Source organism: Rhamphochromis longiceps, linkage group LG1 (assembly GCF_057381845.1).
Source record: "Rhamphochromis longiceps isolate RC_006_pf linkage group LG1, R_longiceps_female_GT1.1, whole genome shotgun sequence".
Lineage (NCBI taxonomy): Eukaryota > Metazoa > Chordata > Actinopteri > Cichliformes > Cichlidae > Rhamphochromis > Rhamphochromis longiceps.
Window position 1 is genome coordinate 24,052,710 of NC_140557.1, and position 24,066 is coordinate 24,076,775.

Below are 24,066 nucleotides of genomic sequence, written 5' to 3' on the forward strand. Positions count from 1 at the left end.
AAACAAATTATGTTATTAAAGTTTATTTAAACCTGAGTCAGAGTTTCAATTCATCCATTTTATCTCATTTAAAACAAAAACAGTAGTAAAGGTGCCTTTTTATGGGCAGGACTGTAAACAGGGTTTTTTTTTTCCTAGTTGAATAATGAAGTCACACAACTATAATCTGAGTAACACACCTGAACATTTTCACTCCAAGCAGTACATTTCTTTGTTTTGTAAAGTGAACAGGGCCATCTAGTGTTCAGAGAGAGAAACACCATCACTGAACATTTTTAAAACAAGTTTTGTCGATTTGAGTTTGCTTTACAGAGAAGTAAAAAAAGATTTAGATTATTTTCCTTAAAAAGTTAACACTCAGCTTTTGCACATTTTACTTTACAAAGAAACAATAAAACATTAGGTTTTAAAAGCTTACATCACCAACTGTAGTTCCAACACAAGCACCTTTGTTTGCTCACTGAAGGTAAAGTTATGTATTCACAAACAGTAAACTATCACACAACGACACTGACGGCTGAAGAAATGATCTCATCTCACAGTTCGAACTAAAGGCTTTAAACACGTAAAACATCCGCACTAGTAAACATAAAAGAACATTAAACAAACCATTTTTTTAAAAAGAATGTAAATATATGTCTACTGGTTCCACAACGTTGTTGCGTTTTAGCTGAAGCATTCCAGACACAGACGCACTTTTCGCTCAGCAGCTGCTGTGGTTAGTGCATCTTGAAATTTAGCCACTTCCAGTTTTTAAGTAGAAAACAACAAGACAGTTTTTAATGCAATAGTTGGTAATAGATGTGGTTTATAGAAGGAGCATGAAGACAGAAAAACGTAATGGTAAAGAAATGGTTGTGTTTATCCACACTGATCACATCCTAACATCAGAAAAAGGACAAATGAAGCTTGTTAGTTGCACAGGAAACAAAAAGCCTTAAAAAAAAAAAAAAAAAAAAAAACCTATAATTGATCATTTTTAGTACATCATCAGCGCCCCCTGCTGTGCTTCACGAGTATAGTCTTGGGTGTTCTGGTGATCTGTAGCTCACTCAGCGCTGCTATCTGCTGGTGAGTCAGGCAGACAGACTTAATGAAGAACTGTGTTACTGAGAAACGCAATCAAAGAGCTTTACATGACAGAGCTCCTCTGGTAACACTGGAGTGTGCCAGTTTGCTTTGAATGCCTACCACAGACATGAGCAGTGTGACCCCAGCTGCACTGGGAATGTACCAACATATTCCTACATCTCAGAAAAGGCTGACAAAACACAGCAAAAGGAGGCCATCGTCCCACAGCGGTGGACCGGATCCATGCGTGAAGACGCCACTGCATAGTAACAAAATGTAAAGAGACCAGATGGAAATATTGATGAAAACTGACAAAGTTGGAGCCATTGCTCTAAAGTGCATCCAGCTCTCCAGATGAGTTATGAAGAGCTAGTCACTGACCCTTGCACTGAAGGCTTATCATAGCCTGTCAGAGGTAACATTTCGGCTCCTCCCCTCAAGCTAGAGTGTAAAGAGGAGGAGAAGGGTTAAATTTAAGACACATCTCTCAGAGTTTCTGGTTCCTGTGTTTCATTGTTTGACAGCAGAGGGGGATGAGCAGGAACACCGATCCTGTAAGGCAAAGAATCTTTAGTCAACATCTTCCTGGTGGCAGACACCAGGAGGGAGTAGTTATCCGGGTTGTACTCCGACAAAGGGGCACGCGCGTGCAGTAGAGGGAGGCTGTCTCTGGTGGGCTGCGACAGGAAGAGGGGTGGTCGCCTCTGGTTCTCGCCGTCCTTCATGGAATCTGGGAGCGGTTTCCGTTTGCTTTCAGGTAGGAGCATTATGCAGAGGACGGAGAGGACAGCGAAGGAAGCGAAGACAACATGATGGAGGAAATAGCCACCATTGTTCTGGAGCTCCATCAGGGAGGAGGCGGCCCTGCCAACACAACCCAATGCCAGCACCAGGCCAAGGCAGCCACCTCTGGACGAGAGAGAGGAAGCACAGGAAAAGGAGAATAAATCACCAAGGTGAAAAGATCGCACGGTACTTTGTTTCAACCCATTTTTTTTTTTCTTTGTACTTTAAAACTTCCTTTTGACTTTGCAGCAAATGGGATCAATACGTCCCATTTTCAGTTTAATCAAGAACAAAGAGACATTTACCGAACTACAGTTGGCATCACCTCACAGGTGAAGAATGCACTGAGCATGGCGAGAGCCTGAGAGAACAACAAACCCACAACGGAGAGCACCAGCACCAGGCCACCCTGCAGGTCTGTCAAACACAAACGTCAATAAAAGAGTCATTAAAACCAGAGAGTGAAAAACTTTCTGGGATGTGATCCAAAACTTTTTCAAGGAAACTCTGAAGGGAATTTACAGTAGATCTTATGGGCCTGTGTGGATGTTACATACATGGTGTAAGGGCCAGCAGCAGGAGTGAAGACAGTCCAGTGATGATGGCAGAGAGGAGAAGCATGCCACGTCGGCCAAAGTGATTGATGGACAAACACAGGAAGATGCAGGCGAGCGCTCCAGTTACCACCCGGAGGAAGTAGCTGAAGTAGAACTTATTGGAGAAAGTGTGCAGGTTTTTGGTGAAGCAGTACTGGATGCCTGTTCCAATGAATCTGGATGGCAAAGGAAAAAATAAAATAATCAGGTTGAAAGCGGGTACCTCAAATCCTAAAAATTACCCGTTAGGGAATATCTCAGTCTATCTAGCTCTGGACCTGTCGTGGCACTTGGTAATCAGTTTTGTGGTTTAAGCGCAGCAGATATTGAAAGCATGTTGTACATTTCCTGCCCTCATGGTTGATGCCATAGCAACACAAACAAAAACAAATGAATTGTTTCCCCTTTAATTTGACCTCTTCTGTAACAAAGTAACAAACCACTGATGTGTACAGCTGATGACAAAGTATTTCCCCCCTTCCTCATTTTTTACTTTGACATATTTCCAGGATTTCAAATTTTCAGGTCAAATTTTTTTTTATATTAGACGAAGACAACCCAACAAGGAGGAAAAAGCTAACAAAACATGCCTTTCCTGTGTGGAGAGTAGATGCCCTCCTTGCTAAATCATGAACTAACTCATACTTTGTTTTGGTTTAGAAAGCTTAGTTCAATTTCACCAGCCACACTCAGGTCTGATTACTGCCAGTTGGATCTCGACATCACTTAAACAGGAACTCGAGTCCTCATTTGAAGTTCAGAGTTCATGATTCAACAATAAGAAAGACTGGGCAAAACATGGCACCATGGGAGCGATCCAAGGAAAAAACCCACTACTGAACAAAAACACCACAAAAAGGTTTTTTCTCACTTCTCCTCAGTGTTAAGAAAAACTCAGTATCAGTTATCAAACACTCGCCTGCAGTTCTTGTTCGTTTTTGTTCAACCCACTGAATTAAAGCTGAACGTCTGCACTTCAACTCCATCTGAGTTGTTTCATTTAAAATGAATTCTGGTGATGCACAGAACCAAAACTGTCCAAATATTTATGGACTTCATTGTAGCGCCCCTGACTCGGGACCGCTGATTTCATGAAGAGAGGAAACTCACAAGGTGAAGCCGAGTATGAGGCAGTTCTTCCAGATGACGTGAGTCCGACGCAGCTCCAGAGCAGAGTGGTATCGTGGCTGACTGTCCTCGCCGTACACTGAATCAATCTCTGTAACCACAAACAGGGAAATCATTTAAACTGATGTCCCAACAAAGTTAAACCCCACTGAGTTTGATTTGGAAATACGTGTTGCTTCTACCAAGGAAATACCAGGGTTTAGAAATTGGTGAGGTCCAGATTTTTCTTCTCTTAATGCATCACGTTTAAGGTTTAGCGCCTGTGCTCCAACAACCAGGAGAAAACTGTACACGCCTACAGAGAAATCCTAGAGGTGTGTGTGTGTGTGTACCTGACAGCAGGGTTTCGCCAGGGTAGAGGTCGTCTTGTAGAAAAACACAATTTCTTTTAGAGAAATCCTGAAGGCTCCTCTTCGCTTGAGGAATCTGAACTGTGGCCAGCAGCCAGCGAGGAGACTCTGGAAATACCGATGCACAGCTGAAGAAAAAAAACCAAACAAAAAAAAACAGTTATTATCCATCACAAATATCAATAGCAAGTCAAAAGGCTTTGACATCTCAAACAGCAACATCATAAGTGCTTTAGTCACCATGTTATGGCCAAGTAAGTGAAAATCTGTATTAAAGTGTTTTTTTAAACTTGATCTTATGAGTGGGTAAAAATGAGAAATCATACGGTAGGCATACTCTGCTTTATAGACAAAATATAGACATTGGGGTCATTTTTCTTCCCCATTGACTTCTAAGCAGTGTACAAGGTAGGAGTTGCCCCCTGCTCGGCATTAGAGAAAAATGCATGTTTAAAGTTTTTTTGCATTGGCTTCACTTTCCAGCCTGAAAGCTCCATCCATCTTTAAAATACAGTACACTGTTTACAGCTGGGAATTACAGACACGTTTATATACAGTTCCCCCCTCCACCTGAGGTTGGAGTGTAATTAGACAGATTTCAAGGACGTGTGCGGTCTACATCATGTGCTCAGAAATTCAATAAGACTTGAGATGATTCAATTATTGTATTTGTAGTTGGAAGCTGTTGCTGTGACAACAACATGGTGGAAGTGAAATAGTCTCCCTCTTCTGGGAGGAAATTTTTTTAAAATAATTAAAGAGCAGAAACAAGATCTAAACAATTTTGATGCCGTGTCTAAAATACTTTAATTTGCCTGCAGCATTTTGTATTGCTTGGAGTACTGACAGTTTTTTTCCCCCCCAAATCTAAGCTGGTAAATATGGCATTTCAGCCATCTAGCCACGATGACACAAATGCATGAACAATTTTTAGCCCAGAGCATACCATGTTAGTTTTGTAGATTCCCCATGCAAAATAAAAATGACACAGCCTCTCCTGAGGCCTTTAAGCTGTTACCTGGCAATTTTTTCAGAGCATCTGAGTGAATGATAACACTTGTTGTTATAGGGTCTCATGTAAAGACCGTTTGAGTGAGGACTGGGTGTTATCTACTAAAATATCCCAGATAACAATTAAACAAACATGGAGATTCTTGTGAACTCGGGTGTGGCTTGTTTGAAGAGGCCTGAGACAGGAACGAAGATCGCATTATGTTATGGCGTGAGGACGGCACATAGAGAACCGCTGGGGAAAAACAAACAGCGTGTTTACCTGTGCGCCTCCAAAAACACTACCAGCTGACTCACCACCAATAGGACAGCAGAAGAACTAAAGGCAAAGTGGCCACCGCCTGGAGGACGGGCCAATCACGGGACAGAACCGCAATGCCTGGCAACAGCAGTTCTGCCAGCACGCCGAAGAAACCACTGACCATAGCAACCATCAGACGATGGGGAGGGTCGCAAAGCTCCAACCCTAAGGGGATAAGAAGAAGAAAAAAAGAAAGCATCAGAGCACAGCTGAAGGAAAGCAAACCTATTCATCCCGTTGCTATGGCAGCCACCTCGTGCCTAAAGCACACTGTAGCACATCCTCAAACTTCATGTCAGCACAGGTCATGTAGCATGTAAGGGTGAAAGCCCCGCCTACCTTCACCTCCCGTTTGGTTTAAGAGAAAAGGAAATGCCAAATGGAACAGCCAGGAAATTTAAAAGTCCCATTTTAGGTGATTTCAATAAGAATCAGTCTTGTTTTTCTAATTTAAAAGTTAATTCCTCAACATCTGTCCTTTATTTAGTTTTTATTTACACTTATCACTTTCTAAATCTTTGATAGAGTCACCCCACTCATCCAGGGTTCAATCGGTTTAACTTCTGTACCACCATTAAGACTGCTTTTAAACCCTCATAGGCAGGGAAGTGGCTTATCTCAAGTGACTCCTGCCATCAAAGACCTGACCTCCCAATAGGGGAGACCTGAAGTCCACCCTCGTGCAAAAACATGAAAACCAGCATTAAAACATAGAATCTGCTCTCAAATTGTCAAAATAAAATTTCAACATATTAAGTTTATAATTTTTTTTTTTTTTTTTTTTTTAAAGAAAGAAGGATGAAGTGGAACGGTTTTCAGTGTGGACGTGGTCGTTAGGGTAGTGAGGAGCTCACTTCCTGGTTGCCCTGCCTTCAGTCCTGTCCTGCTATTATATCCTCCTGCCTATAGCACCCCCCACAAAAAAAAAAAAAAAAAAAAAAAAAAAAAACCCCAAACAAAAACAAAACATTTTCCCCTCTCAGCCTAACCCCACACAGCAACATAATCGGACAGTCCAAGAAAAGAAAAACAAACAAACAAACAAACAAATAAAAACAACGCCAAAACAAACCCTGGAGTGAATTTCGACCTGACCTTGCAGGAATGTGGGAGTACGCCTCCCACATTCCTCCCATTTCTCATATGCATCTACAATCTCCACCTTCGCTCACTGCGAATCACTACCAAGCAGAGAAGTTTTGCTGAATCTCCTGCTGAAGACTGAAAGCTGAGGACTTTTCATAGTGGGGTGGCTCACTTGTGCCGTTTGCCCCACAGAGAGAGGACAGCTGAAGTATGACCGACCTTCACACCTCTTAGCTCAGCTCCAGTCACCTGCCTGCTGTCAGTCACAGCCTGGTTTCTTTAGTTACCAATATAATATCCATCTCCAGTGTGCCTGCTACAAACAACTGAAGCTATAATTCTAATAACAGAAAAAATTCCTGCTCCCCCCCAATAGTCTTGAATGGTAGCATATTTGTACACCTACCAGTCACTGGGTAAGCCTGTGACTGGTACTAGGGTTGCGCCCACTTTTGCCTTCAGGACTGTTTTAAGGCTTCATGACAGATTCAACAAGATGCTGGAAATATTTCTCAGAGACTTCGGTCCAGGCTGACATGATGGCATCACAGATACTGCAGATCCACCACATCCCAAAGGTACTCTGAGGCCATCCGAGTTCAGTGAACTCAGTCATGTTAAAGAACTGTAGTGACTGGACCAAGTGGACCACGGTCACTGCTCAGGTATTTATTACATATCGACATGTCTCTGTGCATTATCCCTTACACTGTCAACAAATCAACTTCGCTCATTCTGATTAATGACAGTCTCCTGCCACAGCCTGTGAGCAGGAGAAAGTCCACAACTAGCTGGTGAACACAGTAACATTTAACAACAAAAGAATCAACTAGATATGTAGGCAGGAGGAAAAGAGGAAGACCTCAAGAGGAGATTCATGAATGTAGTGGAGAAGGACATGCAGCAGCAGATCTGCTGTCGGCGACCTGAATGGAGCAGCCAAAAGAGGAAAAAAGAAAGGGAATTATGACCACAATACGTAATGTCTCTGCATGACTTGTATATTTTAGTCTCCTAATAAAATTATATGACCAGACAAATGTGGAAGTTTGTCTGACGGATGATGTGATTTCATGAAAGTTATTTAATTATTCCTCATGTTATCAGAGGCTTCATGATGGAAGCTGAACTGATTAGAGACACTTGGTGGTTATATTTATCTACAGCCTCTCTTTGCAAACTACACAGTTTAATGAATACGGATAATAGAAATGAGCAGTGATGCAAATGCTCCAAACAACTTTCACAATAAAATGCTGTCAAGTTTAGCATAGAGTTTGAAGCATGAACGCATCTTAACTAATTTGTCTGGAGAATCAAACATGAAGCACTGCAAACGGTGATCTATCAAAGATACTGCTTTAGACTGAAGGTGAGGAGATTTAGTTTAATGCAATGCTGCAGTATATCCTTTAATGCATGAATTTCAGACTTTACTATGAAGGTATCAAGTCTCATTTCAGGACTCTCCACAAATAAAGATAAGATGGGCAAGATTGACCTGCTTCTGTGGGGACAACAAGGGCTTCTATCTTTTCCACTGATAAGATTAGTTCAGCACAGCACGGTGTACAGATAATTAGCTGGGCAAATACATTAACATTATTTAACTTTTACACGACATCAGATTTTTCTCAATAGAAAGATATAGTATCAGGTATCATTGCAATCTCTTGTTCAATGATTTAAGAAGGAAAACAAAATAAAAGAGAGACAGCAAGCTGATGAGCACGCTTTAAAGTTGAAACCATAACCCCGGAGAGCATGTCAGGCTGAGGGATTTTCCCCTCAATGACACGGCACACAGCACGCCATGACAGATGCACAGTAACGATCATGTGCCACTTGTTATTTACCCTCTGGCCTCTTATGTGTGTAACTAAAATGTGAACATGTGACCAGTCCATAAAACCTTTTTCTACTTCAGTGAGAAAGCTCGACTGCCAGACATCAGCTTTAAAATGTGGATACAGATTACTTACGGGCGATGTAGGAGGACACAAACAGCCCAGCGAGTGAGGCGCCTTGAGACAGACGCAGCAGCAGAAACACCACCACACTCCTGGACACAAACAGAGCTACACCCAACAGACTGGACAGACCGACGGACAGGAGGAAACCTCGCCGACGACCCAACCTGAAGACACAGACGTAAAACATGCACGAGTGAAACTTCACAGCCTAAACAGTCAACACACACACAAAAATGATGATCTAATGCAACCGTTTTAAACACATTTATTCTGGTGTTTATGTTCTTCATATCTTATTTAGAGTTACATATCAACTGAGGTTATTACGCACCAGTCACACAGGGTGCCTAGAAATATGTATCCCAGAATCCATCCAGTCATGAAACAGATATGCTGCACGGGGATTTTCCAGTAGTCACTGCAGACCAGGTTCCACTGCAGGGGAGGAAAAAGCAGCACAAACACTGATGAATGTCATGAGTTTAAAAGGAAATGTGAGACAATAATTCAATATTTCAGTGCTCTAATGTCAGAGTTCTTGAACAACACTGTAGGTATACACGAAGACTTTTAGGTACACAAGTTTAACTGCTTGCTAGCACAAATATCTAAATCAGCCAATCACATGGCAGCAATCCATCGCATAGTCAAGTTCAGACTGAGCATCAGAATGAGAAAGGTAATTTAAGCAACTCTGAGCGTCCCATGGTCATTCCTGCCAGACAGGCTGGTCTGAGTGTTTTAGAAACGACTGATCTACTGGGATTGTTCCCACAATCATGTCTATGGTTTACAGAAAATAGTAAAAAAATAAAAAATAAAAATGTTCTGAGGCTGTGATGAGTCTTGATTTCTGTTGCAATATGATGGTAGGGTTTTTTTAAAGCATGAAAGCAAGGATCCGTCCAGCCCCTACGAGTTCAGACTGGTGATGGTGATGAAATGGTGTGGGGCACATTTGAGCTCTTATAATCAAGTGATCATGGTTTAAACGGCACAGCCTAAGTGAGTACTGTCGTTTACGTCCATCCGATAATGCACCATGCCACAAAAGTCAAATCGTCTCAAACTGGTTTCTTGTACATGACAGAGAGTTCACCGTGCTCAAAAGGCCTCCACAGTCACCAGATCTCAATCTGATGGAGGTTTTTGGGATGTGGTGGAACAGCAGATTCACATCATGGATGTGCAGCCATCACTTCACCTTGGACTAAAATCTCAAGGAGTGTTTCCACCACCTTGTCGAGGACAGATCAAGGCTAAAGGGGCCCAACGTGGTACTATGCATGATTATAAAGGTGCTCATGGGTCCTGACAGCGAGCCATTTTCTGGCTAACCGGGTCCATCTACTGTTTGTAGTGTTGGTGCCTTTTGAAAAGTTTGGTAATGATATTTAATGTGTAGTTAATTCTAGCAGCAGTCCTTCCAACATGTTTATGCTCCAGTTCTGATGAGCATTTGCAAGCCAGTTTTCCAGAGGTACTCCACATCCAGCTCCAAAATGGTGAGATTTTAAAAAATAAAAAAATAAAAAGTCAATTTCTTCATTTTAAATTGCAATTGGATGAAAAACAAGTGACCAACTAAAAAGGTAAGAAATCAAGCTAAACGCCTACACTGCAGAACCTCAGCACGAAAGGTTTCAGTCATACCAATGCAATTATACTTTATGTATAAAACATTCTATCAAAGACTTAAAAGGCACAAATTAGAGCTGCTCCCAACATGCTGCATACATCATAACCTGACTATGTAACATGCCGAGAATAGCAGTTGAGTCAAACGCACAGAGAGCCGTCTGTGGGGGAATCAGGAATGTAGATCATGTTGTTTGTAATCGAGTTAAGATGCCTGCTGACAGTGTTATTACATTAGAATAAAGTGCCAGCAGCTTTACGCCTGGTTAGTACCAGTCCCTGCCTGTAAGAAAGATTCTCATCTACTTTCCCTCCAGCCTCATCTCCTCTACTTTCCTACAGACACCAGTCATGTTTTCTGTATTTTACAGATTGATCCAGCCGCACAGTGTAAAGTCAAAGCATCAAAGGAAACAGTGAAGAAAGTGAGAAGAGCTCAGAAAGGAGCTAAATGAAAACGACTGACTACGTGAGGTCACTTTCCAATGTGCCGAGCACATTTTAGGGTTTGCCTAGGAGGTTCCTGGGGGGATCAAAATTGTAAATACGGCTGAGAGACTGGTAAGTGGCATCAAATTGCTAATACTTAAAGCTAATACAGATACGATGCCTTCTGTCCCATCTCCTGGGACAGACTTCAGACCCCCACCCACACTTAACAAGTAGTTAAGAAATCTGATCATCTTGAGTATTTTTTCACTTAAATCAACAAGCCAACAAATATTGGTTCTTCTGATCAGTGCGTTTGTTGTTATTTTGAAAATAATGCAGTTTAGAAGTGGTACAAAGATGCGCTCAGGTGTGACCGGATCGCTTGACCAGCATCATGTGGAGTGAATCACATTTAAAACAGAGGCCAGGAGGGTCATTCAACTGAAGGTGATGGGACATTTGATCATTAACAGCTGTTCATTTTTGTTAATCTGTCAGCTGAGTAAGTGATACGGTTTTGTTGTAAACCAGTTTAATCAGGTTCCATGATTCATGGTTCCAGTTCAACGTTTCTTGCTCTTTAACAATAAGATCTTTAGGTGTGATCAAGTTTTTTGTAAATATTTGGTAAGGATTTACAAATTTCATGCAATGTCAGTGGTGTCCAATTGCACCTGGCCTTAGACTCATATGAGTAATTCTATGCAGACCCGCGATAAAGTGCACCCGTACCCCTTCCATAGAAATGAAGAGTCTACATAGCAACCAGGTGCTGATAATCAAATGCACTTGATTAACTGATCATCAGTAAGTGAGAGTTGTAGCAGTTGCAGGTCTGAAGCGTCAAAGTGTGCGTTAATATGATGCAACAATCTTCCCAGGAATGGACGTCCCAGCAAATTCACCAGAAGGTCTGACCATTCAATATTCAGAGAGACTGAAAAACAAAACAGAAAAGCCCAAGAGCTACATCTGAGACTCTACAGGCCTCAGTTAACATGTTAATGTTAAATTTCATGACAGTACAGTTAGAAAAAGACTGAACAAGCGTGGTTTGTTTGGAAGTGTTACCAGAAGAAAGTCTCTTTCTTCTAAAACAATCAGCGCTGCACAGGTACCGCACAGGACGGGCACACGGCAGTCGACCATGAATTCCTCTGTGCACCAAAGTATTCTAGAGTCAAATGTGAGGCCATCAGTGCAAAAGCTAAAGCTTGAAGGAAACTGGGTCACGCAACAGGACAACTGAATGACTAAGACAAAAAAAAAAAAAAAAAAAAAAAAAAGAAAAGAATCAAGATCCAGTCAGAGTACAGACGTCAACTGTAAGAGAGCTGTGCATAACTGAACACCTACAAACCTCAATGAGCCAAAGTAACTCTGTAAGGAAGAGTGGGCCAAAATTCCCCCACAGTGATACGAGAGGCTGATGAAGTAATGCCTTTTTTGTATTACTTTGAGTTAAAGGTGGTTCCTCAAGCTACTGAATTATGAGGCACACATAGTTTTTCCTCTTGTTCTTTTTCACATGACTGTGTGAAATAGTAGTAGTGAAAACAGTGTACCAAATAAGATAAGATAGAACTTTATTAATCCCTCGGGTGGGTTCCTCTGGGAAATTCGGTTTCCAAAAGCACAGCACTGACAGAAGTTACAGTATGTTGTTTGTTTGTGTTTTTTTTAATATATGTGTATATCTCTATATCCACACACACACACACACACACACACACACGTTTATAAAATTTGCTTAGGCTTTACTTGATCTTACGATTTACTTTTTAGCAATTTTAGATGAGCTTTATCTTGCCAAGTTAAAAAGAGGACTCTTCTATTAAAAGTAAAGCCATTATGTCAATATATGTGCTGAAACTAAGGTAATCGCAGCGGCACAAGCATTTTTTTTTTCCCCCCAAAGGAGGAATCCACAACACAGATAATTTCTATCAAGGTTTCAACCCTCTCCTGGAGTTTTTCAGTCAAAATAAAATTACATTTTGAGGGTATACGGGACACAATTGTCTCTCTTTGCTAATGTTTTTATTCCCACTGGGTCTTGTCGTTAGGATTTCCTACACAGACTTATTTTCCAATTGAACTTACCGTCACTTATTTCAAGCAATGACGACTGACGGCACATGAGAAGACAAAGAAGGAACAGTGATGTGAATTAGACATCTGATCCGATTTACTTAATCCAGGTTACTGGAGCAAACATGAACTGCTTGAACCTTTTGATCAGTCGGGTCTCCTCACCAACTTCCAGCTGCCTACAGAAGGTAAAAACTAAACTCCTCTCTGTGCATTATTTTATATAGGAATATCATCTGGTGCCATATTTGCTGCATGGTCATTTGAACAAACGCAAACTCATTTCAAAATATGCACTAAATAATCAGTGTGATTGCAAAAAAGTTGCATACAAATTAAGGGCCCTTTGGAAGCCTGGACCCTGCAGGGTAAGCTCCTCAAACATTAGTGGCCACAAACGTGAACATCCGTCTCTAAACTTGATAAAGTTGGTTTATAGAGGAGAGTGCTGGACAGCTATGGTTAGTGACTGTTATTCCACCCAGCGCCTGTGTTGTACTCTGCTCAGTTTTTCCGTTACTGGAGTGGTCCTTTGTCTTAGCGAATGACGACATGAGTGGAGGAAGCCGTTGTGTTCAGGGTCTCAGGAAGGAACTGGAGGGGGGGGGGGGAACTTCTAATTTCCCCACTGCCACAGTTTGTCATAGAGGCCTCATGATAAGGCACGATACACAGATGATAATCTGAGAACAAGCTCAGGGGCAATTACCCATAATGACTGTGTCCTGCTCGTATTACCCCCCCACATCAGCTGCTAACAGCCACAACTGTCCACATTTTGATATTTGTTTTAAGATACTACAGCACAAAACAGATGTAGTGTGATTGTGTAGGGGTGTAGCACAGAACTCTGTGGGCCCCTTTTCCTTCCCAGATCCATATCTGTCACGCATATGAGTGTTTTTTAACAAATGATTGAGCTGTAAACAACAATCTGTTCATTAGGATGCTAATAGTGAACTGTCCATGAACCACAGTTAGCTAAAACATCTATGACGTGTCCATACGTCTGCGCAGTTTGAAATCTCCCATGTCAACCCAGATGTCTTAACATATGGAAATCTGCAATTAAAATGAGTTTTTCCTTGGAGTACCAAGCTCTAGAGTGTGTTGTTTTCTTATTTTTTATTAAAGTATTTATAGTTCCCAGGACAAAAGAAAAAAAAAAATGCAGTCCTAGTTTTGTAACACTTTTCTAAAATGCTATGTTTTCCCATCACCCTCGGGGTAACCTTCATTATCCTCTCTCCCTTTACTTCCTCATCACATCCTCTTGCTCACACAGGACTGACGTGAGCCTCACACAGTTTTCAACCTGCCTGTTGATAAGGCACCTCAGAGGTCAAGCCAGATCACCAAGATCGTACAGTAATACATTCTGTCAGAGGTGTCCTAAAATACAAACCACGTGTGCTGGGAATTTACCCAGTGGGCTTCACGCTAACACAGAAACAAACAAATTATAGGGCTTTGGCATCTCTCCGAGCTAGGAGAGCTAGGTGAATTGCACCATACTGGAAGGGCATGTTTGCTCATTCTATGAAGCAGTGGATAAAGGGACTTGGTGCTGGTCTGGAAAGACTAACACACACAGCTAAAAGGAAAGAAGTTTGTGCACCTGCACTCATCTGTAAATTAATCAGTTTGTGCAATTCTATTTTGAAATAATGTATTTGATTGGTACGTCATTTGTTCAACGTTAATGAGTCTCTGTGCACCTGAATGATTTTTCGTTGATTTAGGACGCATTACTGTGGTCCAGGTGTTCATTTAAGTTGTTTTGCATTTGTTTTAATGAAATTGTGCCTGTATATTATCATCATATCATTATGTAACACGAGGTTTGTTGGTGTTCCTCTGGTGAAGTTATACAGCAGGACATACAGCAGACAAGTCTGGATGATTTACAACAGATGAAAACATTTGAGAGTCATGCCAAAACATGGGTGTTGGCAGCCTGCCTCACAGTGCTTCAGCAGAAGTAGCAAAAGCTAAATGAATGTGTCCATTGTCATCCACCTACCTGCAAGCTTACGTTTAATTATTTTATTTAAAGCAGTGTCACTGTGGGATTTTAAGATGCCACGTCATCAGCTTGAAACAACGTAGCTTCCTCAAAGTGTCCTGCTTACCTCGTGGCACCCTGGTTAAGAACCACTCGTCCAACATACAAAGCTTCAAGCTGCTTCACATTAGTGTTGCTGAGCTCTATGAGCCATATGAGCTCAGCTTGTATTACATGATTTGTAAAAAGCACCGCCTGCTGCTGATGTGCTCTCTCCAGCTGTTTCTGAAATTAAGTAGTGCACGTTTCATGCTGTTAAATTGTGCTAGGACTCAATGGTGGTAAAGGAAGAAACTGGGACTGCTGTGGAGATCCACAGCAACATGTTTATAAAGAGGTCAAATTAATAATGAGCAGAAGTGAGTTCAGCTTCTAGTCCTCCACAACAGTCCCAGTTTCTCATGCGTGGGTCGTTCTGATAGATTTAGGATCACATTTGACATTAAGCTCAACGCCTTTAACAGAGGCTTACGAATTCTCCTTGGAAAAAACAAAACACCTTGACAGATAACCTTCTGTGCTGAGAAGGCCAGTCCCACTGTGGGGTGGACTAAAACTGTTTTGCAGCATTTCTAAGGGGGCGACAGTGCCATCTATAATCAAAGTTCAGTCATCCAACTGTTGAAAAATATTTATGTCGGAAATTACCCAGAAGTTACAGAAAAGGTAGGAAACTAATGCAGATGTTTATTTCAGGCTTGCAAGGACCCTGGGTTTTCCCATGTAGAAGGCCCCTTGTTCATGGTTTAGGGGTTTGTGAGGTCATGATGGGATTTTTATTTTTTATCTTTTGGGATGACTCCAAAAGCAGGAGAAAAGCTTAACCTCCTAGGACCTGGTATCCACATGTGTGGACATCACATTTTGGGTTGTCTAGACCAAAATACTAAATTTTGCTCTACAAGGGCCGGATATCCACTTATGAGGACATTATACTGCCACTGTTCCATCGAAATTTAAAACCAATGTCCTCATGTGGATCTCATTTTTCTCAGAAACAAAAATCGGGTTAAAACAAAAAACAAAAAAATCTGGTAATTCTTTGTTTTTACATTAATCAGGTCCCAATCAGCCCAATTAGCAAAGAGAAACTAAAAATGCATGCCATGAAAAAGTTCGGGTGTTAGGAGGTCAAAGTCAGAGTTCACGCGCTGGGTTAAAAGACAGTTAAACCGTGCTTAAAAGCAAAAGTGCATGTAGGACTGCATATTTGAGTGCCAACCTGCTTTCTTGGAGGCAAATTATCATTATACACTTCTTATATGAACTATGAAGCATTTGTTCCCTGGCTGGCTGGCCTCTCATCTTCGTTCCCGAGAAGCCACGGCAGATAAACGACAGTCAGTAAGATTCAAGCCAACAAGAAAGTGTTAACTGCTCAACTTGAGTCAATATTGACTGAAAGCTGCCCAACAGTCGTGTTCGTGACACAGCGTGCCTTTAAGCAGACAGAGCAGCTCAACGAAACAAGGCCAGAAACGAGCACGTGAAAGGAAACTGCTTCACCGGGTAAGAAAATGTAACCCAAACCCACAACCTGTTGTATCTCTGCCTCCTAACTCCCCCACAGATCTGTATATTAACACCAGGGCTAAACGTGCGTCTTACCTCAGTGACAAAGTTGCTCTGGAGGCCCGCTACATGAGAGTACTCCCACCCTGTGGTGCAGGGCACCCTCTCTCTGGGTGCGTTCTCGGAGAGGTCCGAGGAGTTGGGGGGGTACTTATAAAGTTCACAGTGGCTCCGACCGGAGCCGTTCACCCAGGGGATGGTGAGGTTGAGGTACCCTTGTGTGGAGAAGTTGCTTAGGAGGAACGCGGAGGGCAGCAGCGTCGGGTCTGGCTTGCAGTGGTACGAGTCCGGGATGAGTGTGTAAAACACGTCGCTGAACAGATTCAGCGTGACGGCGAAACTGGGGAACCAGCTGAACACGACCACGATTCGGTTATAGCGCCCATAGCCCCCGGTGTGAGGGAAAACCTTAGTTTCATAATCCATTTGAAGTCGACAGCTCGTGGTAACAGACGGTCCGAAGACTTACGCAGTGAGAGCGCACAGCCGCACGACGCTGAAGCAGGCAGGCAGGGGGCGGATCTTAGGGTCACACAGCCCCGGGGATCGACTTTTATGACACACCTGCTACTTGGAGACTGAGTGACTAATTTCAGGGTAATCCCCACTGACAGCGGGAGTCCAGGGAGCTGTCAGTAACAGTCGATGCTTTTGATGTCTCCATGTGACTCACAGCTGGACTTGACATGAAGACAGCTACCCTGGTGGAAAGCTCACATTAATTTTCAAATTTAAACCTCTGTAATTTCATCGAAACGCTTAACTCACAGCTATTTTCAGGAATTTACTGTTTAATTTTACAGAGGTACATTTTACTCCACTTTGAAAATCTTGTTAAAACACATCAATATTTGTGCTATTTATACAACTTTACACAATATGGCTCCTCAACCACTTAGTGTATTATTATTACAAGTTAGACAGGACTGCATTGGAAGCGGGCTTATTTTTTCAGCCTGAACTTGCTGTGCAACAGTAGAACAGAATATATGTAATACTTTCAAACCTCAGTTAAAAAGATTGATAATTAGTTTTGCCAGCATTGGCTTTATTCTGCTGGTGCCATGTTGTTTCCCTGTTGTACAGGTTTTCTGGTAGTTTTTGAATGTATTTTTTTTCTGTTTTTATTTATTTATTTTTAAATAATATTGATATTATATATATTGTTTTGTTTTTAAAATCAGTTCTGAGATTTAAATTGACATATGGCTAAGTCAACTGCATTTACAGCAGTGCTTATTAATGTACACTTTCCCTGTTAAAAAGATTTATTTTTTTAAATAAAGAATATTTTATCTCTTATACAACAAGCAGTGTTTGTGACATCAAAGGAAAATGATTTGTTCTTACACAAAAACATAAGATTATGCTGGGTTACACAATGAACTGATTTAAAGTTTGTACGATCTGAAATATTAATATTTCTTTGAACCCATAAAACACAAAACTGCACTTTGATGCCTGCAGTGTGAGGCACATTTAGAAATGCCTTGCACTTCTTAGATGGGATAAATTAACACAAACGTCATTGATCCTATAGTTGGGAAATTCTTCTTTTGTTACTTCAGTTGTTTACTGTTATCTGAACAGCAGGAGTAACATGTGGGAGAAACATCTGTATTGCTTTAGTCTGGTGACTCATAAGACAAACAGGCTTCTTTTGCCTTGTGACTGTGCAGCTCACCTTATCAGCTGCAATGAAATCCATAAATAGGTGAGGCAGTGTTATGTAATCTGTTAGCAGACAGAAGTCCTCTGGGCATGAGTTAAAGGAGGGCTGGTAATTAAGGTAAAAAATCTGATTTACACAGAAATATTAAAGTTGACTCAGTGGACTCTTCCAGACTATGAGTTTAACTAAAGCACAAAATCCACCACTAGATAATTCAGACATTTAGATTGTGAAACGCTACAAAGATTGGACACCAAACACGTCATCCTGCTATCAATAGAAACACATCTTTGGAGTGAAGACGAGTGGCGTAACCAGGCCTTTTGGGTTGTTTGTGCAACTGCTCTGCCTTAAAGAAAACAGACATGCTTGTTACCTTAAACACTTTCCTGTTAAAATTTTTTTAATGGAAATTTAAAAACTGCCATTTTTTATATTTTTAAAAAACCTTTGTGATAATTTTAGTGTGCCATTATGCAAATATTATTCTGTACTTAGGAGGAGCTATTCAAATATGAAAGGATATTATTTCAGTATATTTCAATGTAAATGTTAAAAACTAGATGTGACAAACTATTTTAGTTAAATGAAAGCTAATAAGTAAAAACTAAAAATTTTGTGATCTTGGAAATGTCATTATAATAAAAATGATATTATAGATATTATTTGACTTTAGCATTTGTTAATTTAGTAAAGATGAGGCTGATAAAGATGCAATCTGCCTGATGAAGCTTTGATGGACATATTTGACATTTTGCATGTCTCCAAGTCTGTGAGTGAACCGCACAGATTTTCCAAAATCCTGCCTCTGACATCCTCCACAGAATAATTAAATATATGAATTCAAATAATAATTAAAAGAACAATCTAACACTGAAAAATACTAAACTGACACTCATTGTTTTCAAAAAATAAAAACATGAACTGAAATAGTCCAAAATGAAACAAAAATACAAAAACAACAACACAAAACTACAATATCTCTGGGCAGCTCTATGAAAACACAAAAACCAAAATGCAGAGAACGGCTGGTAATATTTCAAAATTTTATTAACGAACATAATCTCTGAGGAACAACAGCAGTTCTCGCGCTCTCTGTACATGCAACTGTAGAAAATAACAATTTAGAATTTTTACTTTTCAGTTTTAGTCTCCCCCCCGTCCATACTCACTTTCAGTTTCTCTCTTTTTTGTTTTTGCTTTTTTATTAAATTTTTTGTGTCTTTTTTTCCACGTTTAATTTTTTTTGTCACTTTTTTCTTTTTTGCAGGAAATCAACAACAGCTAGAGGTGAAAGTACTGGATTTCTGTTACAGCACTGACGATAGCATCAACAAACCCATCGTGAACCAACCCTCCCCCCTTTAGCTGCTCCATCAATATGTACACAAATAAACTACATTGTACAAATAAAAAAAAAGAAAAAAGAAAAAAAAAGTTACATTGTTACATCATAATCACCTGCAGCGAGCGCGACACGGCCCGTTGCTGTTAGAACCCCACATTCTACGCAATTTTTCAGACTAGTACAAAGAGGAGGGTGCAAAACGTCCTGGGAGGTTTTATTTACAGAGCTATGTACAGTATGTCTCTTTCACGCATTACAAGGAGGAAAATTTACACAGCGGAGACCAACTTCAACTCAAAACATACCACAGGTGCCAGAAAAAAAAAAAAAAACGAAAACAAAATAAATGATAATAAATAGGTTATTTCCCACCATTTAAAAGAGTAGTTCTCCATGCTTTTTATTAGTCATAATCCATTCTAAAAAATAAAATAAAAAGGAACAAAGAATTTAAAAAAACAAAAAGGCTTGAAATCGTGATTCTACATAATGAAACTAAATCATGTATATTTTTATGTCCAGTAAGAAAACACAACAAGTCTAAAAACAAACATTATAAGCGAATGTGAGTAGAGTAGAGGTAATATGTTGCTGACTGAGGTGGTGTCAGGCTAGCATCTGTATCACCACGGCCAAGAGCTCTACTATGCATCTGCTGTGTGTCTCTGTATCTTAGCCAAATATTCACGCCGGATGATCAAAGTGAATGGATGTGTGTTTGGTCTATTGCTCTGGGGAACGGAAGGGGGGAGGGAGATCACCTGTCGGCTGTGTCGACCATCACCATTTCAAGCCTTTGTAGGTTGTTAAACATACGAACGATGGCAGAAGTACGAACAAAGGCAGGGCTATGAAACTGTTTTTATGTTTTGTTTTCAAAAAAAAAAAGAAAAAAAAAAAGAAAAGAAAGGTGCCACTCAAAACGGAAACGCTCTCGATGTGTTGTAAACAATAGTGAGAGGGTGTCGGTCAGGGCGTTGTAGCGGTATACATTCTGCTCAATAAGCAACGTGATTGACATGCCACTGGTTTTTATACAGAACAGAACCCCTCCCCCTCCCTCCCCCAAAGATAAAACACAACAACATTCAAAGCTACATACACTTTTTGCTAAAAAACACACAAGGATTCTTGAACAAAAGACACCCGCGACCCTCGTCCCCAAAACTGTAAGAAACCAACAGTAAAATAAAAACATGAGTTTTAAAAAACAATTTTTCCAGACTTTTTGTTTCCAAACATATACCAAACCAGGGTGTGTGTGTGTCTCAAAATTAAAAGAAAAAAAATAATACCCAGGACAATACATCTAGCCACCTTGTCTGCACAGTGTAATAGCAACAACCATTGCACTTGACTAGACATACCATACACAGCTATGCTGACTGACAGTGTGTAAATAACTTAAAAGTTTAGGATCAGAATATTGCCATCAGGATACGTGAGCAGCTTTCACACACAAGACCGTGTGCGTGGGGCAGGTCGGGAAAGCTTTTCAAAACCCACTAAAAACAGAGAACCAATACAAGTCATCACAAATCAACGGTTCAATGGGATCCTTTAGTTTTTAAAAGTCAGTCTATTCAGCATTAACCTATTTCTTCCCCCCTCCACTGCTTCTGTTGACGTCTGTTCACTTTTTGGTTTGTTCTGAGAAGATTTGAGTCTGGTAACCTGTCTCCTCGGGCCTGACACAAGACACCACACAACTGAATAATAACAGGAAGTAACCGAAACATTTAAAATCCCTGACCACACTAGCCCCAGCCCCTTGTAGGATAAAAAATAAAAAAGGAGGACAACGTGACTTGGTTGTTGAGCCTATTCCCGTGATTTTAAGTGGGTGTTGTACTGGAGTCCTAACATGGAAATTAACACCTTTAAAATCTACTTTAAAAACACCCGTCTAAGTGGAAGGCCTCAGGTCTGCTGAGCCATGAATAAGTGTTTTTCTTTCTGACACACTGGCACCACCTAGTGAGTAAAAGTTGTAACAGCACCATGAAAATAAGCTGCTCACCAGTACTGTGACATAAGGGGCTGACAGACTGACAGTGTTTTTAGGAGTCTGTGAGGAATGAAAATGTCTCTGTGCCTGTTACAACTCTTCAGTCAGTTCAATGTGAAGTCAGACACTGGGAGGACAGGACGAGTAGTGAAGCGCTGAAAGACCCGTGTCTTGTTGGTTTTAGACGGTGACGTTGTGCGATGATTCATAAAAAAAAAAGTCAAATTGCTTTCTTTAAATTAAAAACAAGCGAAATAATAATTTCAAACAGTTCTACACTCATATGGTTTTGCTTGTGAATGACATCTCTCTTCCATCCCACCCATATATATATATATATTTATTTATATACTTCTGTGTGACTTTGCCCAACAATGAGTACATTTTTTTTTTTTCACTGAAAAAGGCATTTTCTTGGTTCGAAAATTTTCAGATATAATTGTGTAGTAAAGCAATGAATAATAATCCTCTGTCTATTCTTTAAATAAATCCTCAACAACTATTCTGCTACATCTGAGGGGGCTGTATGGTTGTCGGCCCGTGAGAGGCCCATTTGAATGCAGAAGTGTTCTCTGTCAGCTGCTTGTGTTGCGGTGACTCGGGTCCAGGCGAGCCGCCTCACCTAACCCCGGATCGAGTCAAAAAATGGGATTATACAACTGTGCACTGGAGTCTTTCAATACTGACAGAATCGTGTACATGTTTTGGCCCATGGATATGAAGGGGGAAAGTGCTGCCCAAAAGTGAACTGTACATAAAAAGATAATTTTTATTTCTTTTATGTTTTTTTTTCTTTACACTTAACTGAGTGATATTACAGTACATAGGTTATTTACAACTGTGCAGTAATGTGTGGCAAAATAAATTATCTAGAAGGCAGCAAGAATACATTGGTTAACGAATATAAAAACTGTACATAATTTACGGAATACAACTTTTTTTCAGTTTTCTTTTGTTTGTTTTTTCCATTAAACTAATATTGGCTCTGTAGTGTTTCAAGTCACTTCCTCAGAAACAATGAAATGCCCAAGTAAAGAAATAGACAAAAACAATATTTCTCTCCTGCCAAAAACCACAATTTCTCAAATAGTCTCTTTGAATCTCAACATTCGTTGTGTTTGTTTCTTCTGGTTGTCCTGTCCTGTGTGTGTGTGGTTTCTTTTTTTTTTTTTTTTTTTTCCTTTTTTTGCAGTCCATGGCGGTCTGATGTGTTTTGTGGTGGAACGAGCGGGATCACTGAGGAACACTCCGGTCTGTCCTCAGAGATCCGTTCATGTCCTCTTTTGTTAAGCCAGGCTGAGAGGCTGCACGAACGGTCTCTTCCTCTCAGACACTGGGCCCTGACGTGCACACACATCGTGACCCCCACCCTCTCTTGCTTTGTTCCAACCTGCTGCAGCCTTTGTTTCACTACTGTTTAGCCAAGCTCGGTGCAGTGTGAACAGAGAGGGCGTCCTCTGGGTATCTGGGTCTCATAGCCCTGAAAGTGGCTGCTTCTAACCTCCTGGATCAATTTAAGGATCCACACAATTCACCACGGCTCCACTGACTGCATCTGGGTCAGCGCTGGACTCTGTCAAGATCTCCTGGCCCATGTGGAGACTCGTGTCAAAAAGAAGGAGGCGTCTCCTCAGTCCTCCCCCAGGACAGGCACCACTCTGTTGGGAGAGCTCTTCTCTGGTAGATCCCACAGTAGCAGCGGTGGTGGTGGGTACTGAAGCAGGAACCACAAACGAATGCAGAAAATAAATCTGTCCTCCGTCTCACCAAAACTAAGCGATGAGGAGGTGTGTCCCAGTGCCAGAGCCTCAAAGCAAAAACTGTTTCTGCTTCTCTCGCTCTGATCAAACAAACGCATAAAAACTTTGAGGATGAAAGTGCAAGTTGTGTATTTTCTTTTCCCCCATTAAAAACATTTTTTTCTTTCTTCACGGAAGGGAATCGAGAGCAAGTTTTTCAGCTTTATTCTTTTTCTAGAGAATAAATTTTTTCCCCCTCTATGGTCCTCTCTCAAACTTGCTAGCCCTTTCCATTCGTTCGGTTCAACGAAGTCTCCTTGATAAGAAGTGATTGAGACTAAGTTTTCTCTCTGTGGGAAGCGGTATGTCACGCGGGCAGCAGGACAAAGTCGTCGTTGACATCGACCATTGGCACGTAGAAGGACGGCACTTCGTTGACGCACAGGGATTTGTGCCCCGCTGGGTCCAGTTCTTGGACTTTCAGCTGCCACTCCATTCTTTGCACCGCATTGAGAGCTGCTGCCTCGTGCTGCTGTCGCATCAACAAACACGTCTGGGGAAGGAAAAGCATAGCATGAATATAGTGACTATGCACACAGGTCATGGTTCTCATATGTAGAGATGTACCATTAAATATGTAATATCGGCATCAAGATGGCATTTAGCAAAGTCAGTGGTTGTTACTTTGTGCTTCTATTATCAGTTATTTTGTGCAAAGTGCCAGTATTTACCTTCATGCGGTCGTATTTATCATCCACGTCCTGGATCCAGGAAATGAACTGCCGCGCATTGAAGCGATCTCTCACAGATTTGTTCTCATCACCCTAAGAATGCAGAAAAAGTAAGAATGTGGACTAAGTAATGGACATAGAAATACTTAACACTTGTTTTTTTGAGATACTGATACATTTCCCACCTGGCTCTCCGATGGCATATTGTACACTTCAGAGTCCAACAGCATGGTGCAGGCGCTGAACGGCACAGCCTGATTGGCTATTGTCCTGGCTGCCCTGCAGTGGACCCTTAAAACCTCCTGTTCACATGAAACAATCAGCTTCTCCTGTGAACAGCAAGCACAACACAGAAAGAAATAAACATTGATGATATGAAGAGGAACATCATTGCGTCAAACAAATGGCTGTCATTCAAGTAAGTGAGATATATGAAACAGATTTGTTCACTTTGGCTTCACCAAGGCG

General features: G+C 41.0%; 2 protein-coding genes across 3 annotated transcripts in view; both read right to left on the minus strand.

Annotated features, from left to right (window-relative positions):
- Positions 1–53: 53 nt before the first annotated feature.
- slc22a31 (solute carrier family 22 member 31) lies at positions 54–17,242 on the minus strand. The gene is made up of 9 exons (XM_085402744.1): positions 16,137–17,242; positions 8,634–8,737; positions 8,312–8,466; positions 5,240–5,408; positions 3,914–4,059; positions 3,564–3,672; positions 2,415–2,629; positions 2,163–2,274; positions 54–1,980 (listed from the first exon to the last, which is right to left on the minus strand). The coding sequence occupies exons 1-9, from the start codon at positions 16,524–16,526 to the stop codon at positions 1,545–1,547; spliced, it is 1,836 nt and encodes a 611-aa protein (XP_085258870.1). The 5' UTR covers positions 16,527–17,242; the 3' UTR covers positions 54–1,544.
- Positions 17,243–18,804: 1,562 nt separating this feature from the next.
- Positions 18,805–24,066, minus strand: part of ankrd11 (ankyrin repeat domain 11) — a 121,470-nt gene continuing 116,208 nt past the window's right edge. For both annotated transcript variants that reach the window (XM_085402747.1, XM_085402746.1), the window contains exons 12-14: positions 23,784–23,927; positions 23,599–23,691; positions 18,805–23,420 (exon numbers count right to left, since the gene is read on the minus strand). In XM_085402747.1, the coding sequence (XP_085258873.1) occupies positions 23,235–23,420; positions 23,599–23,691; positions 23,784–23,927 (423 nt within the window). In that variant the 3' untranslated portion in view covers positions 18,805–23,234. The remainder of the gene's footprint in view (positions 23,421–23,598; positions 23,692–23,783; positions 23,928–24,066) is intronic.